At 46.8% G+C, this 17,633-nt stretch overlaps 1 protein-coding gene across 1 annotated transcript in view; it reads left to right on the forward strand.

The window, feature by feature from the left end:
* The first annotated feature begins 2,160 nt into the window (after window positions 1-2,160).
* Window positions 2,161-17,633, forward strand: part of Oca2 (OCA2 melanosomal transmembrane protein) — a 209,294-nt gene continuing 193,821 nt past the window's right edge. Inside the window, exons 1-2 of the mRNA XM_057756393.1 lie at window positions 2,161-2,176; window positions 11,971-12,233. Of these exons, the coding sequence (XP_057612376.1) occupies window positions 11,989-12,233 (245 nt within the window). The 5' untranslated portion in view covers window positions 2,161-2,176; window positions 11,971-11,988. The remainder of the gene's footprint in view (window positions 2,177-11,970; window positions 12,234-17,633) is intronic.

A 17,633-nucleotide genomic window follows, 5' to 3' on the forward strand; every position in this document is an offset into this window, starting at 1 on the left:
AGAGGGCTGAGAATGAGTGACTGGGAGTGCCCAGTCCTAATGGGGCACGTATATCAACCCCCACACCCCAAGGCTCAGAGAACGTGATAGAAGAGGGGACAGAAAGTCCATATGAGCTGGGGACCCGTGAGTAAGGCCGTCTTCTGCATGTGACTTGCATGTTGCACGCGTGATCTCACTGCAGCCGCCGTTACCTGTGTGTATGAGATCAGCAGGCGATACTAATTGAACCCAATCAGTTATAAGATAAAAGGAGATGATATGGAGGGGGGAAGGGGCGTGTTGGGGGATGTTGGGGCGGACAGGATCAAGAAACATTGTGTACAGGTATGAATTGTCAAAGAATAAATAAGCAATATTTAAAAAGTAAAAGTTAAAAAATTTGGGGGCTGGAGAGATGGCTCAGTGGTCAAGAGTTTTTGCTGCTCTTACAGAGGACCCATGTTTGATTCCCAGCACCCAAATTCGGCAGCTCACAATCACCTCTAACTCCAGCTTCAGAGCATCTAATGCCTTCTTCTGGCCTCTGTGGGTACCCACACACACGCACACACACACGTGTACACACACACACGCACACACATACGTGCACACACACGTGCACACACATGCACACATACACACACTATTAAATTAAATCTTTAAATGTTTTCAAAATGAAATATTCCTAACCACAACCAGGCTCCAGGAATAAATGATTCTCCCCGGGATATTCCTAAGCTCCTCCTACAAGGAAGCTTTTTGTGCTATTGCTTTGAAGACAGAGCCAAGAACCTCTGAGCTCCAGCCAATTCCTGTATAGCGCTCTGCGCCTGCGGGTAATGTGCCTGTGTGTGGTGCTCCAGGCCATTTCTATGTACAGAGAAGAAGTCCACATACAGTGTGCAGCACAGTTGCGGGGGGTGGGGGGGTGTCGACTCCTTTCCACAAGTTCCTTATCGGGTTCTGACTGTGAGAAGTTTGGCATGGGGCTTTCCCCACCCGAAGCTTGAACCAGGCAAGACCTCAGAAGTAGACCGTATTGGCTCTGAAGGGCACCTGTAAGGCTTGACTGAGCCTCTCTGGCAGGCTCACTTATAGAAGCTACCCCAAAATCTTGAAATGGGGCAAACAAGGTGCAGACTCTTGATGCCCAACCCAGTAACCTGACTGTGGTCACTGAAAGCCACACACACACACATATACACACAGACACACAGGCACACACACATATACACATGCACACACGCACACACACATATACACACAGACACACACGCACACACACATATACACACACAGACACATACAGACACATACATACACACACGTTTAAATTTATAAAATCCGTGATGCTGGGGGAGGGGAAGCAGCTCCTTGGGCCACAGCAGAGACTGCTCTGACCCTTTGCTGATCTGTAGGGAGGCGTCAGGGAGCTCTGCTGTGGGCATCTGTGTTATCTTGTAGTTTATGCATGTACGTGTGTCACATGCCTGATTCGGTGCTTGTGTATGTATGCACTTCGTGTGTGTATTATGTGCACTAAGCATGTGTAGTCTGTGTTTCTCTGTGTCTCAACGTTCTGTACGGCTTCTGGGTGTTTGTATAGAGTGTGTGTGTTTCCGTGCAGCCTTTAAGTTCTGTGAGCAGACTTGGCCTATCTGTTCATGTCCATGTGTGTTATATGACCGAGCTTTCCTCGGGTGTAACCTCAGGCACTCCCTGCTATCTTGCTAGTCCTGAGTTGAAGGAGAACAGGGAAGGAGAAAGTTTATCGTCTCCAGTAGAGAGCTCTTAACATGCAGAACAGTTTACATTTCCTCAAAGATTGTTTTAAGGAAAAATCTGCCACGTCCTTGGCCACCTGAGAAGTGGGGCTTGAGCTTGATGCACAGGGCTGGGATTTTACAAAAGCCCGGTTTCTGCAGCAGGCTCTCTACTTCCCAGAGTTCACTGAGGCCCTCTCATGCTGCTGGACCATTCTCAAGTGGGGGTTGGGGGCACTGAGCCTTCTAGCTCTGTAAAGGTCGGTGGTGGGTGTGGCCAGTGGGGGGGGAGGAGCACATGCTACCCAACCTCCCAGGGCTGCCAGTGCCTGCTGAGAAATCTGACTAGGGCTGTGTCCCATCCACTACTCAGAGCCTTTGGATTTGGACACTAGACTTCACTGTTGGAGGAAGATCAGGCAAGCCATCAGGTAAAATGGTGGCTGGGAGTTGGGAGGGAATAGCTTCCTGTTCTGGGTTGCTAGCAGGGTAACAGGTGTATGATGGAAATATACAGAGCAGTTTGTACGAGCATTTAATGGGGAGTCCAGCAGCGGCAGCAGCAGCGATGTCTCAGACGATAGCTCCCTGGAAGACAAAGCGGGGGATGAGGAAGGGAGAGCCTAGCCCTTAGGCATCTCTTTGGAATGGAATTCACTGAAGTGAGACCATTAAGCCCCTCAAAGCTGCTGCCTGTCATCTGGTCACACCCAGGGAAAAGAACGGTTTCGTACAGCCAGCTCTTTTCCTTGACATGGTCATTCAGCACAGGAGTCTGAGCGAGTGGACACCCTTGGAAAATCGGAGCCCTGGGGCCCAGTTACGTCCCTCTGGCTTGTAAGGCTCGCTCAGTGTCTTTAACCTGCGGTGATATTTGAGAAACACTGACTTAAACCAATGTGACAATTCTACAAAGCCTGCGTTTGAGCTAATAATTGTGAACTGCAGCTGCCCACTGAAACCATCATGAAAATTTCATTCCCACCTGAGGTGCGCATGCTGGCTGTTGCCTGAGCAGTGCTGGTAACAAGGCTGACCGAGGCTGGGTGTCTATGAGTTCCAGTGTAGCTGTTGATACCAAGACTCCTGTGGAAGCTGCTGAAGCTCCAGAGGGCAGGGAAGGGGTTCAGGCTGGGCTTACAAACTCTAGAGCGCAGTTGTTCATGTGGGGGTGTAAAATGGGGTTGACTGAAGAGCGTGAGTTGCCTTGACACCCCCAACCTCATGGTTCAGTTAGCTGAGTTCCTAAGGACATGAGGAACTATTGTGAGTACCATTGGGGACCAGCAATGTCCCCACCTTAGCCAGTATATGGCCAAACATGGAGTTTGAAAAGACGGTGTGGGTTAGGTAGTTGGGGCAAGAAATGAGGGCTCACAAAAAACCCCTGCTGAAAAAGGCCTGCTTGTCTCAAAGCAAAACAAAAATCCACAACCATAAAACTCAAAGGGGCTGCTGGGTCAGGGCAGGGAGCATTTCGCTAGCGATGGATCTTCAGGGAGAATGCGAGACACGGAGATAGTGGATTTGGGTACGTGGTAGGATCAGGCATGGGGGCACCATGGGATGGCTAAGGGAGGTGTAGGGAGTTTGGAGGCATCTGAGCATCTTTGCTTCCACAGAGACAAGAAGCAAAGAGGACACAGTGGTCTGGGCTGCAGAGGAGCTGTGGGGGTGGGGTGAGGATAAGGTCTCCCAGGAGAGGGAAGAAAGGTGTTTTAGTTGGAGGTAGAAGGAAGGAAGGCCTGCAATGAGAGCCCAGAAATGCCAGGGTAGAAAGTCCCTCTACAGTTTAGGAAACAACTGGGGAAGGGGGGAGCCTGGTGTGCCTGCTCTGTTGTACGGGAGACAAGAGAGCACCCCACCACCAATTGCCTTAAGCAGTCAGTTTTCTGTCCTTGCAGGATATTGGCTTTCCCAGCATTCTGATGCGGAATTTTTGTCATCTTTTCTGACTGTCCCTCCTAGGGTGGGCAGAGGCACTCCCTGGTACCTTGAGAGGTCCTGCCACCCTCTACTAGAGGGCTTGTCCTAGCCTGGGCACAAATATGATCCAAGATCCAAGAACATCCAGTGATACAGGGAACTTAACTGGTTGAGTTCTGCAGAGGGACTGTGCTCCAGCCTGGCCTGTTTCAGCTGATGCGGGTGTGGCCAGACTCAGGAGCGCAGGGGGATTCAGACTCGGGTGGGGCTTGGGTCTCTCCTATTTCAGGCAAGGTTCAGAGTTTCCAAGATGAGCTGCAGGGTGTGCCAAGGAAAGCCAGCACAGCAGCGGGTGGAAAACAGAGCCCCTGGAGTTCAAGGGGCTGATGGCCTTTGTTGCATGTGGGGTCTGGTTCTGAGCAAGTCAGGGGCCCAGGCCCTCGCTGTGCATTTTGCATGGCTTTCTCTTCCTTTCCAGGAGCTCTGATCCCTGTGGGGCACCACTGTCTCTGATCTGGAGGCCCTGTGGGTGTTTCTAGAATGAATCCTTCTTCACCCTAAGACCCCTTGTTGTAGAAAGAGGGTCACCTGCTTGGGTCGCCCCAGGCTCTCCTTCATGGTTGCAAGAGGACTTTTTAAAAGAAGAAGAGATGAATAGCCATGCCATTTGGTTGAATGATTCAGAAGTTTCCATTAAGGGCACAGGCTGGAAAAAGAAAAATCAAATAGGAACGAACAGAGCCTTGGTCTGCGTCCTGCCCTTGCAGAGGGACAGCAGAACGGCTCGACCTAGCTGGCCTTTCATGACGTGCATTTGACTCTGTGCATCCTGGATTTCCTGAGCTAGAAAGACTGCCCCAAACTCAGCTGCTTTGACTGGGAGCGTGCCTAGGCCCCACATGAAACGAGTGTAGGGTTATAGCCAACCTGGCAGGCTCATCCCTGCAACAGCTCTGCGCCCACAAGATGGTCTTGGGACTGCGATGTTCTGCACAGAGGAGAACAGGCAGTAACGAGAATGTGCAGGATCCCAAATGGATCGGGTACAGGGAGACATCGAGTGATCTGGCTTTGGTGTCCTGTTTGGCAGAGGGTGAGATAAGAAGGCATCAGCCCCCCCCCCCGCCCCGCCCCGCCCCAGATCAGAATAGCAGGGGCTGGTAGTTTACCAAGGAGCTGCTTGCTGAGGTATGCATGGATGGCTTGGCAGCACTGAGGGAGCTTGGCTGCACCTATCGGGGTTTGGGGTGTGCTGCCACAGGCTGGTGGAGGGGGAGGCAGAACTCGGAGGAGGAGGGTAGCAGCCGCAAAGACGGGTACAGGGTGCAAGATTCCCCTGAGTCTGAACCATTTATTATTTTTTTTTTCAAAAAAAAAAAACCATGGAATCTATTTGTTTTCCTTAAAATGCAAGAATGATTAAATTATCAATTGATTGATGGATAATTGATTTTTTGGGGGGTGTGAATTTTGCTGAGAAAGCTGTCTGTGGCCAACCTGAGGTACAAGGCCATGTCCTCACGTATGAAGTCTTCAGGGTGAATATTGCATGCTCCTGGCAGGGAGCTCGTAACGTGGTGTTCGGTAGAGCTCAGCCACGCTGCGGCTGTGAACACCGGGCAGTACTCATACTAGGTACTGAGGGGGGTGGAGCCCTCCCCTCCCTCGAGGACGGATGGGTGTTAGGGTGGCAGAGTGACTCCAGAGGCCAGGTCGTGGCAGTATGAAAGTTCCCAAGACTGGTCATGGATTGAATTCCCAGAGGACAGTCTAGGACTGGGGTGTTCCACTGTTAGAAGTGATGCCCAGGTGTTCCCCATCTGGATGTAGGATGTGTTTGGAAGAACTAGATGAAACATGTGTGTCAGGTAAGCAACGCCTGCAGCGTCCCCCCAAGAGAAGGCCACAGGAAGTGGGCAAACAACCGCAGAATCGCGCATGCTGAGTCAGGATATTGGGTGTGTCCATTGGAGACGGCCGAGCTCAGGGAATGCTCATTGGATGCCATTTCCATTGGGTGACTGATATCGGAAGCTGTGGTGGGGCCTCTTGGGGAGGCTTCTGGGCTCTGAGTGAAGCCAGTAAGAGTAGGAGGAGCTGGAAGAAGAACTAGAAAACCCCAGAGAAGCACCTCGAGTCAAAACCTCAGCAGTTGTGGACCAGCTTCTGGGAGCCTGAGAGTTGGGTGGACCCCAGGAATTAGTGGTGACTCTCACAGGAGTATTGGCCATCAAGGTGGGAGGGCAGAAACCTGGAGGAGGTAGGCTTGAGGGGAGTGGAGGAGAAAAGAACCTGGCAGCCTGGATGAGATCTGCTCAGGAGGAGATGAGCTGAGCAAAGTCTATAGACTGAGGAGTGCCTGTCATACACTCAAGAGATAATCCAGAGAGATCCCGTGTGGCCTGAAGCCCATGTCTTTTACTGCTAAGGCCTGCAAGAATTATAGTGGGCCATTACAACCAGGACACAGACATTGACGTGACCAGGGTCCAGGGCACCTTAACCCCTGCGTGGTCCTCTTGTGTGTGCTTTTGACGTGGCCAGGGTCCAGGGCATCCTAACCCCTGCATGGTCCTCTTGTGCTCTTGACGTGGCCAGGGTCCAGGGCATCCTAACCCCTGCATGGTCCTCTTGTGCTTTTGATGTGGCCGGGGTCCAGGGCACCTTAACCCCTGCGTGGTCCTCATGTGCTCTTGATGTGACCAGGGTCCAGGGCACCTTAACCCCTGCGTGGTCCTCGTGTGCTCTTGACGTGACCAGGGTCCAGGGCATCCTAACCCCTGTGTGGTCCCCGTGTGCTCTTTACATGACCAGGGTCCAGGGCACCCTAACCCCTGCGTGGTCCTCGTGTGCTCTTGACGTGACCAGGGTCCAGGGCATCCTAACCCCTGCGTGGTCCGCATGTGCTCTTGCCCACACTCCATCCCTGCTCAGCTGCACTGATCTGTCCTTCCCGTCTCTCCTGTAGTCATCCATCTCACGGAGGCCAACATGTGGAACCAGACAGTGTGTGGCCTTTTGAGATTTGTTTCTTTCACCCCGAGTTCGCACTTTGTAAGCTCATACATCTTGCTGTGTCCATGGATTTCCTGGAATACAGATGCACCCCTTCGCTTAAGCACAAAGGCTCTGAACCTGTGAATTTGTTCCCATTTTGGCTGAAACATCTATCAATGTTGAGATAGACGTCCAGGAGGGAATTGCTGGGTGATGTGGGTGGGACTCGATGCTCTCAGAAAAGAAGCCGCACCTACACTAAATACTCAATGTGAACGATTGACTGACTAGAGCTTCGTGATTGCGGAGGGGTGAAATGGTGCCACTCGAGACTCAGATTACATTGAGTTACCTTTAGTGGCACTGTAGGGTCTACTTTCTGTATCTGATGCAGTGTCTTTTTAACTAATCCATTCTAAAGTAAAAGCCTTTAGAATGCATTAACAGATGACTAGCTTCTACCAACCCAAAGGCTAAGGAAGCCATCAGTATCCAAAGCCTATAGCAGAGATTCCCGGCTTTTCTGTGACCCACTGACCTGATGTCCTTGTAGATCTGTCTATTTGGAATGCTTTGCATTTACATAAAGCTAAGCGATTTATGTGCTGACTGATTCCTTCATTGAACATCATGTCTGTAACTTCTTCTGTAGAGTGGCAGGTGTCTGCGCAGAATTGTCGCTTGCTGTTGAATTATACTGTGTTGTATGGACCCCACCGTATATTTGCTAATTATCATTATTCTCTTGCATGGCTAAACCATATTCTATTTATTCAAGGACAAGATAACAGCCTCTGGGTGGCTTGAACAACAACGACTATTTCCCATAGTTCCTGAAACTAGATAGCCTAAGATCAAAGTATACGCAGATTCTGCTTCTCGTATGGAGTGTGCAGTCAGTGTCCTCACATGATCAAAGCATATGCAGATTCTGCTTCTCGTATGGACTGTGCAGTCAGTGTCCTCACATGACGAGACGAGAAGCAAGCTCTGAAGACTCTCAGGAAAAAAAATGATGCTATTCATGCAAGTTCCATTCTAACTATCTCCTTCCTCCTTAGATAAACCACAAGCCCCAGTATGGTCAGGTTCATATACTAAACCCCAGCCCTCTCCATAGACCTCCTCCTAACACACATGTACACATACATACACACACACACACACACACACACACACACACACACGATCCCAGTTCTCCCCATAGACCCCCCCATAGACCCCCTCCTAACACACACACACACACTAGACTCCAGTCCTCCCCATAGACCCCCTCCTAACACACACACACACACACACGACCCAAGTCCTCTCCATAGACCCCCTCCTAACACACACACACACACACGACCCAAGTCCTCTCCATAGACCCCCTCCTAACACACACACACACACACACACACACACACACACACACACACGACCCAAGTCCTCTCCATAGACCCCCTCCTAACTATCACATGCAGAAAGATGGCAATATATGAATCTGAGGTTGGTGATTCAAGTGTTTAGCTCAAAACCCATCTTAATAAATATTCTATAAGTACTATAGTATTTAGCACAGACAGGAGATAATGCTCTTAAATTAGGGCTAATCATAGAACTGTAGAGTCTTTTAATAAAAGACCTGGGGAGACTTCTACCAATAAGGCTAAAATAAATTTTTCCTTTAGCCCCTTCTCTTTCTTAACCTATCACGGCATATTTTCCGTTGTTTTAGGTTTGTTTTTATTTACCTTTAAAAATAGGATCTTACTCTGTATCCTAGGCTGTTGGCTTCAAATCATTGCAATCCCTCTGCCTCTGTCTCCCAATTTCCAGATTTATAGACATGAACCACCATGCCTAGCTATTTATAATGTTTCAAAATTTCTGTTTAATGCCATTTCATTAGTAATGAAAAATTTTTATTAGTCATCTTTGCATATTGCAATGTCAGTTTTAAATTTAAATATTGGAGCCTATGTTTTTGTATGTGGGAATCCACTGAACCACACAACTGGTGCTTTGTAACATACATGTACACATGTGATTTGTTGTGACCAGGAAGAAAGTCTTTGAAGAACCAAGCTCAACTGCTTTTTTTTTTTTTAAATATACTTTGATACAAGTGTATTCCACCTGCACTCTCTGTCACATTGGTCTATAAGTCATTTTCATCAAACATGGCTAGCCAAAGCTGGATAAAAAATGTGTAGGCTTTTCAATGCTAGTACCTTTTCATATTTGACATAAATTCTAGCTCCACTAGGTATGTGTCTAGCTGTGTTAGTCAGCTTCTTGGAACTGCAGCAAAATGTATAAGGTAAACATATTACAGAGAGATACTTATCTTGGCTCGCAGTTTTGCAGGTGAAAGTTTACAATGGGCTGACATCAAAGCTTTGGTTGTCGTAGCATATATGTACATGGCGGGAAAATTCCCTCATTGCATGGTCAGGAAGGGAGAGAGGAAGGAGGAGGGTCCCAAGATCTTCCTCAAAGGCATGTGCCCCCAGTGACCTGAAGATCTCTCACCAAACCTTACTTGTATAAGTTTCTGACTTCTCTCCGTAGAGTTGAAGACCAAGCCTTTCACATGCGGTGGTTTGTGGACACTCTACATTTAAAGTGTACCACAAGGGTACTTAGCTGTAGCTATAATATACTTGTCCTGTACCTGTTCTGAGTCTTGCTGAACCCCTACTTAGCGTGGATCTGCAGGATTCCTGTCTCAGAGTGTATTGCGGATTGTGCCGAAGAACCTTGCAAGCAGGAATCGCAGGCACATATGCTGTGTTACCTACAGCAGAAGCACCGGCTTTTCTTCCTCGGAGTTTCAAAACTGACTCCACCAAGGTACACAGGAATCCTTGGTGCCACAGAGATGTTGACAGCAAACCGGGTTGCTATAAAGCCGGAGATCATCGCTTGAGTTATTGGGTGCTATAAAATATGAAAAATAAAAGTAGCAAATGGTTTGAAATATAGCCTCAATGGTAGTTACAGTGTATTTTCTCATCTCTATAGCAACATTATATATGTATATGTATATATATCTATATATCTATATATATCTACATTTCTCAGTACAATTGGGAGCAAACATTGTAAACACACTCCCCCCACTCACCCTCCTCCTTCCCCTTCCAGTCTTTTTTTTTTTATTTTGGATTTTTTGAGACAGGGTTTCTCCATAGCTTTTTGGTCCCTGTCCTGGAACTAGCTCTTGTAGACCAGGCTGGTCTCGAACTCACAGAGATCCGCCTGCCTCTGCCTCCTGAGTGCTGGGATTAAAGGTGTGCGCCACCACCGCCCAGTTCCCTTCCAGTCTTAAGAGAGGGCAGGGTACCCTGCCCTGTGGGAAGTCCAAGGCCCTTCCCCCTCCATCCAGGCCTAGGAAGGTGTGCATCAAGACTAGGATCCAAAAATCCAGTCCATGCAGTAGAAACAAGTCCCAGTGCCATTATCAATGGCTTCTCAGTCAGCCCTCATTGTCAGCCACATTCAGAGAGTCCAGTTTGATTACATGCTCGTTCAGTCCCGGTTCAGCTGGCCTTGGTGAGCTCCCATTAGCTCAGGCACACTGTCTCAGTGGGTGGACCAACCCTCCGCGGTCCTGACTTCCTTGATCATCTCCCTCCTTCTGCTCTTCAACTGGACCTTGGGAGCTCAGTCCAGTGCTCCAGTGTGGGTCTCTGTCTCTGTCTCCATCCATTGCTGGGCGAAGGTTCTATGGGGATATTCAAGATAGTCATCAGTGTGACTATGGGACAAGGCCAGTTCAGGCACCCTCTCCTCTGCTGCCTAAGGACCTAGCTGGGGAAATCCCCGTGGACACCTGGGATCCCCTCTAGAGCCAAGTCTCTTGCCAATCCTAAAATGGCTCCCTTAATTAAGATATCTTCTTCCCTGCTCCTATATCCACCCTTCCTTCATCTCAACCATCCCATTCCCCCAAGCTCTCCCTAATCCTTCCCTTCTCCTTCTCCCCACCTTACCTCCACCCTCACGCTCCCAACTTTTGCCCAGAGATCTTGTCTGCTTCCAATTTCCAGGAGGGTCTATATATGTTTTTCTTTGGGTTCACCTTATTATTTGGCTTCTCTAGGCTCGTGAACTATAGACTCAATGTCCTTTGTTTATGGCTAGAATCCACTAATGAGTGAGTACATCCCATATTCATCTTTTTGGGTCTGGGTTATCTCACTCAGGATAGTGTTTTCTATTTTCATCCATTTGCATGCAAAATTCAAGATGTCATTTTTTTTTTTTCCCGCTGAGTAGTACTCTAATGTGTAAATGTGCCACACTTTCTTTATCCATTCTTCAGTTGAGGGGCATCTAGGTTGTTACCAGGTTCTACATAAGGAGATCAAGGGGATTCAAATTAAAACTTTTAAAAGAAACATCTTTCTTTAAAAAAAAATAATTTATTTTTATTTCATGTGCATTGGTGTTTCGCCTGCATGTATGTCTGTGTGAGGATATCAGATCCCTTGTGACTGGAGTTAGAGATAGTTGTGAGCTGCCATGTGGGTGCTGGGACTTGAACCCTGGTCCTCTGGAAGAGCAGTCAGTGCTCTTAACAGCCGAATCATCTCTCCAGCCCCTTATATATTCTCAATATTTACCAAGAGCATTAAACAGCCCTTTCCATAATTTTTATGGCTTCACAGTATTTCATACTAGGCACATCTTAAAATGTTTTGTATTCTAAATCCAAGCACTGAGAAGGGAAACTGGACACAAAGTCCTGGTCCTGACCAATGAGCTGTTCGCAACTGTCAACTGCTGAAAACAGGAAAAGCGGATTTCTCCAGCAGAGTGACACTGGGTGCATCATCAAGCACTCCAGGGCAGGTCACATGCCCAAGAGTGCTGGCAAACACAAAATGGCCTTCATGGATGTGTGTGTGTGTGTGTGTGTCTGTGTGTGTGCACGTGCGTGGGATTTTAGTTTGTTTTGATTTTCATTTTTTAAAATTGCTGTTTGTTTTGTTTTTTTGAGGGAGAAAGAATATGAAATTGGGTGGGTAGGAAGATGGGAGGGATCTGGGAGAAACTGGGGGAGAGGAAAAGACTATGATCAAAATATATCGTATGATAAAAATAAAATGAAAATTAAAAAATTTGTATACTTGAAAAAAATACATTGAAGGTGAGGCCATCGCTAGTGTGAAATGTGCTGTGTCGTCAGCCTTGAAGACAAGCACACACTTCTCCTGTGTGTCCTTCTAGAAGGGCTGTGTCTTAGCTACCCTCTGGTGGTATGGAGTTAGCCTTGCAGCAGCAGTGAGTGGCTTCTTTCTGTTTGACGCAGAAAGAGTGGCGGCAGGTCATGCATCTGGAGAACAAAGATGTCAGGCTGACCTCGGCCGTACTGGAGGTGGAACTCCGCCAGACTTCTGCTGCGTCAGTCCCAATATGCTCGGACCCTGGATGGCTGGTGACAGCTGGACCCACCACCGGAAACCACCAGCATGGCCAAGCGGACCCCTGCGTCCCCTATGCTGGCCAGGCAGCTGGGAAGAGCCTCTGTGTTCCTGAACACGCGGAGTTGAGCTCGTTCCTCATGGAGGGGAGGTGAGTGTGAAACAGACCATGGGCTAAGCATACAGCTGGTAAATACTAAGTTTTTACAAATACACTTGTCCTTCATTTCGTGGGAAAGACTCCCAGAAATTTTATAAAAACATTTTCAGCATTAATATCTTTCCTGGTTTATTTTGGACAAGCGCTACTTTTAAAATGCAATAAACTTAGCTTCAGATGATAATAAAAACAGAAAGAGTTATCTAAGGCTGTGGTGATTTCGCACGATATTTAAAGTATTTCCAAATAGTATATAATTTCGGAAGTATCTGTAAACTATATCTTAGGAAATACTTTGTTTCTATAAACATAGCATTTGAATTAATTTAATAATTTTTTATGTCAGAGAAGCCTGGATAAGAGGGAGCTGGGGCAGGCAGGGATTGGCAAATGTGATGTGTGTGTGTGGGGGTGGGGAGAAATACGTGAGCTGACATATACGAGAATGGCTTTTGATAAACCTTAAAATACTTGCTCATGTAAAGAGAACAGACTTTATACGTCAATGTTCACACCACAAATTCCTAGTTTTTGCTTTTTATAATACTTCCTGGTAATGCTGGGAAGTAGAAAAAGACAAGATCTCCTGAGTAAACCGGGAGCGTGGGGATCATGAGAGAGTAGAAGGGGAGAGAGATCATGAGAGAGGCAGGGAGGGGAGTGGAGAAAAATGTAGAGATCAATAAAATCAATAAAAAAGCTATTACATTAGAAGGGTCTGTTTTCTGAATCAAGAGATTTCCAAAGAGAGAGTTGACTGTAGAGGAAGACGTTGTCTGTGAGGAAGAGGCCACATTGTTCTTTCTTGTGGGGCAGTAAGTTCATCAAACCTGTAATTGTTAATGCTGTGCACTTAGCCACAGGCCTTCAAAATAGTCAAACAGAAAGTGACCTCACACAGGAGGGAACCACAGCCATCTTTTTTTTTTTTTTTTTCGAGACAGGGTTTCTCTGTGGCTTTGGAGCCTGTCCTGGAACTAGCTCGTGTAGACCAGGCTGGCCTCGAACTCACAGAGATCTGCCTGCCTCTGCCTCCCGAATGCTGGGATTAAAGGCATGCGCCATCACCGCCCGGCTAACCTCAGCCATCTTAATGCTGTCTCCTGGTAACTACTTAAAAAAAAAAAAAAAGACAGAAACTTGTTGAAACTTTACCTGGATCCAAGGCCTGAATCACTCAAACTGACTCTGTGGTTATTTCCCAGACTGAGACACCAGATGAGGCAAGCGCTGGGCCTTGACCAGCCCAGCAGGGCAAAGGCCTGCTCTATCGTGATAGGCTAGCATGTTCTCAAGAAGTGTCCAGGAAATACGGTCATCCCTTGGTGTCTGTATGGAATGGTTCCTGCATTCCCTAAGGACCCTCCAGGTCCTCACGTGAAATGGCATGGTATCTGTGTGGGACCCGCATTCTCTTGCAGGCCTTCATCCCCTGTAGGACTCACATTCTCCTTCAGGCTCTCATCCCCTGTAGGACCTACATTCTCCTGTGGGCTTTCATTCACCTGTAGGATCTGCATTCTCCTGCAGGATTTCATCCCCTGTAGCATCTGATTCTCCCGTAGGCTTTCATTCACCTGTAGGTAGTTGACTTCTGGCACCTAATGCAACATGAAAACTACATAAAGAATTGTCATACCACATTGGTTATGGCGCAATGACAAGGAACGCTGTACACCTTTAGTGTTGATGCAGACACTGGAGGTGGTTGCCTACTGCACAGACACAGAACCAGTGATATGATGGAGGTCTTATTGTCGTAAGGATGCCACTGGCAGCATCTGCCAGAAACTGGAGGGACAGACCGAATCTGCTGTCTGCTCTGGACATACTTTGGTATCTGTTCTCATCCTTTACCATAGATGTCCTTGAATGCCTTATTGATTTTTAACTTAGTAATGATTAGGAAAATGTTTTTAAAATAATACATTCCTCTTTCTAAGTGAGACATCACTGCTGAGCAAGCGCTCCACATATTCCTGATACAAGAATGTGGTATTCCTGAGGGCCGTCTGCTCTGGCAAGACATAGCAACTCCAGCTCCACCATGAGCCAAGGTGCCTTGGGTCGTCTTAGTCCTGCTGGCAATGCTGAGGATCCCAAGGGGGCACTCAGCGCTTCTTCATGCCTCTGTGAACCGAGGGAGCCTGTTAGCAAGGCTGGGATGTATTTCACAGGCCGAGTCTTCTCTCATTAACTTTCCTTGAAAGCATGTAGTTCATCAGTGCGTGCGTGTGTCAGGGGCATGCTTCTATTTTCCGTGCAATGAAAATACTTGTCTCTTAATTAATTACCTCAAGTTCACACACTATTAATGATCAATTTTCTGGGCTTTCTGGCTAATTGAACTGAATGACTTCTCTTCTCTGGATGAAAACAATTGTTTGAATAATGTGTTCATTGCTCACTGGGCTGAGATGTGAGGACTCCATTATACAGGGCAGCAACCCTCCCGACATCACTACTGTGAGGACCCCCTTATTACACGGCAGCAACCCTCCCCACATTACTATTTCCACTTCACTCATTGGCTTTGAAAAGGAAGGATTAGGCCTTTTATGTCTGGGAAATCACTTAAGCCATAGATTGTAAGGTTCTCTCTGGATGCCTGTATGATGTGTGTGTGTGTGCACATGTGTGTGTTTGGTGTGCATATGTGGGTTATGTGTGTGCACACATGTGTGTGATATGTGTATGCACATGAGCATATATGCGTATGTGTATGTGTGTGGGATGTGTTTAGTGTGTGTGGTGCTGTATGTATGGTGTGTGTGTGCATGTGTGTGTGGTGTGTATGTGTATGGTGTGCATGTGTGTGGTATGTGTATGCATGTGTGTGGTGGTGTGTGTGCATGTGTGGGTGTGTATGCAAATCTGTGGTGTGTGTGTTCATGTGTGGACTGTGATGTGTGGGGTATATGTATGGGTGGGTTGTGTTTGTGCATGTGTGTGGTTGTGTGCGTGTTTGGTGTATGTTCTCACATGTGTGTTTGTGTGTATGCATGTGTGTGTGTGGTGTGTGCATATGTGTGTGTGCATGTGTGTGGTGTATGTTCTCACATGTGTGTGTTGTGTGTGTATCTATGTGTGTATTTATAGCATTTATTGAGCAACCATGCACTTCAGCAGCAAAGCTAGCAAGAATAGCAATGCACATTTAGTTTTGTGATGAATATATGTAGTTCTTGTTCAACTGGGAAAGCCATTCCCTGCTCCCTCATCCTAAATTGACTTTAACCTTCTCATTGAATCTCAGACTTCAGCAATCAGCTTGCTGGTTCGAGGCAGTTCAGTTGGTAAAGCACCAAAGTTATAACAATGCTAGTTGTTAGGTTTACTTGCAGGCACACTCAAGCAGAGGTCTGTGGTCATGCCTCTTTCAGGACACACCTTTGCCTTTGGAGAACTTTTGCCAGACCCTACAGTCACATTAATAACATGCCTGCATCATTTAAGATGCTGTGCTCAATCTGCTATCATACTGTGTACTCAGCCTGTTTGAACTGCCTTGGAGACAGCAGTGTAACCAATCTCACTATGCCTTAGATCCCCCCATATATATACATTTACAACCTGAGCTAACTGCATAGCTTCAATCTTAAATGATGTACTCCTCTCCTCTGTACCCCTAACTGGTTATAACCATTAAATGATGTACTCATCAGTACCCCTAACTGGAGAACGTATTTGAGTTGTAACCATTTGCTGAAAATCGTCAACACGTTGGAAGCAACCTTAAATAAGAGATATTCCGTGAATGCTGGAAGCAGATGTGGATACGGCTTTATATTTTTTATATCCGCTTGCAGTTTTGTGTGCTATTCTGGGTCATTTGGGGTCAGGAAGGTATATTCTTCCCTTGTTAATTCTGTTGAAGATTTATGTAGAAAAATATTCCTTATTCCTCCCCCCACTATGTTTTCTGTACTGTTCAGTAAATATAGAACAAAGCCCTCTGTCAGGGACATGTGACACAGATGGACCACTAGCCACAGACTACAGAGCAAAGCCCTCTGTCAGGGACAGGTGACACAGATGGACCACTAACCACAGACTACAGAAGATCCAGGCAGCAGGGATGGACCATCAATCACAGACTAGAGAAGATACAGGGAGAGAAGTGAGGATTTCAAATCTAGGTTCACTCTCGGTCTTAATGACTCCAAGAGGAAGTCTCTTTTCATTCCTTGATGACATATTGATGAACTTTGGTGAATTTTTTATACCCTGGGTCCTCACCCTAATGCATTATTGAAGTAAACCTCAAATCTTTGACCTGGTGTGTGTCATTTCAACCTAAAAAGCTCTTTTTATTATTTCTTCTCATCTGAAAAAAGTAAGGTGAAGAAGAAACTAAGAAAGATGTTCCAACACCATCGGCCTCTGGCCTCCACATGCACTTACATGGGAGAGCATGAGTCTGTGTATGTGTGTGTGCATGTGTGTGTATAGATGTACGTCTACGTCTACATGTACATGTGTGCAAGTGTCTATGTATGTGTGTGTGCATGTGTATATACATGCTTATGTGAATGTGTATATGTGTGTGACTATGTGTGAGAGTTTATGTGTATGTAGGTGTATGTATATGTATATGTGTGTGTTTCTTTTCACATGATAGATAACTACAGACACAGAGTAGATTATTTGAACAAGGTCCTTGCAATGTTCGGCTTTCCCAGAAGTACTATGTAAACACTCAGGCAGCAGAAGGGAGCAGCTTGATACTAACTGACACGTTGGGACATGCCCATAAATGTACCAGAAGACCCGTGAATCAGTTATGGGAGATGGAGGAGTCAACTCATGCTGTGGGACAATGGTCTGTACCCTGTCACTTGTATTATTTTTAATAAAACGCTCATTGGCCGGTAGCCAGCCGGGAAGTATAGGCAGGGCGACCAGGCAGGAAATAGAGGCAGGGTGATGAGAACAGGAAAATTCTGGGAAGAGGAAAGATCAGTCTGCACTCATGACCCAGACACGGAGGAAGAAAGATGAGAATGCCTCTCTGATGAAAGGTACCAAGCCACATGATAACGCAGACAAGAATTATGGGCTAATATAAGTTTTATAAGAAGCCTGAGCTAATAGGCCAATCAGTTTATAACTAATGTAGACCTCTGTGTGATTTCTTTGGGGGACCGGGCGGGACAGAAGCCTCAGTCAACAGACTCGTATAACTTCTCTAGTCAGTTTGAGTTGCAAAAGCATGCTAATTATTAAATGTCTCAGGCAAACTTCTTCTACTTTCCCTTCTTTTAGAACAGCCATTTATTTATATGTATACAGGTATCTTGTCTGATTATGTCTGTGCACCATGTGTGTGCCTGGTACCCTCAAAGGTCAGAAGAGGGCATTTGGATCTCCTAAGACTGGAGTTACAGATGG

The sequence above is a fragment of the Chionomys nivalis genome, chromosome 23 (genome assembly GCF_950005125.1).
Source record: "Chionomys nivalis chromosome 23, mChiNiv1.1, whole genome shotgun sequence".
Lineage (NCBI taxonomy): Eukaryota > Metazoa > Chordata > Mammalia > Rodentia > Cricetidae > Chionomys > Chionomys nivalis.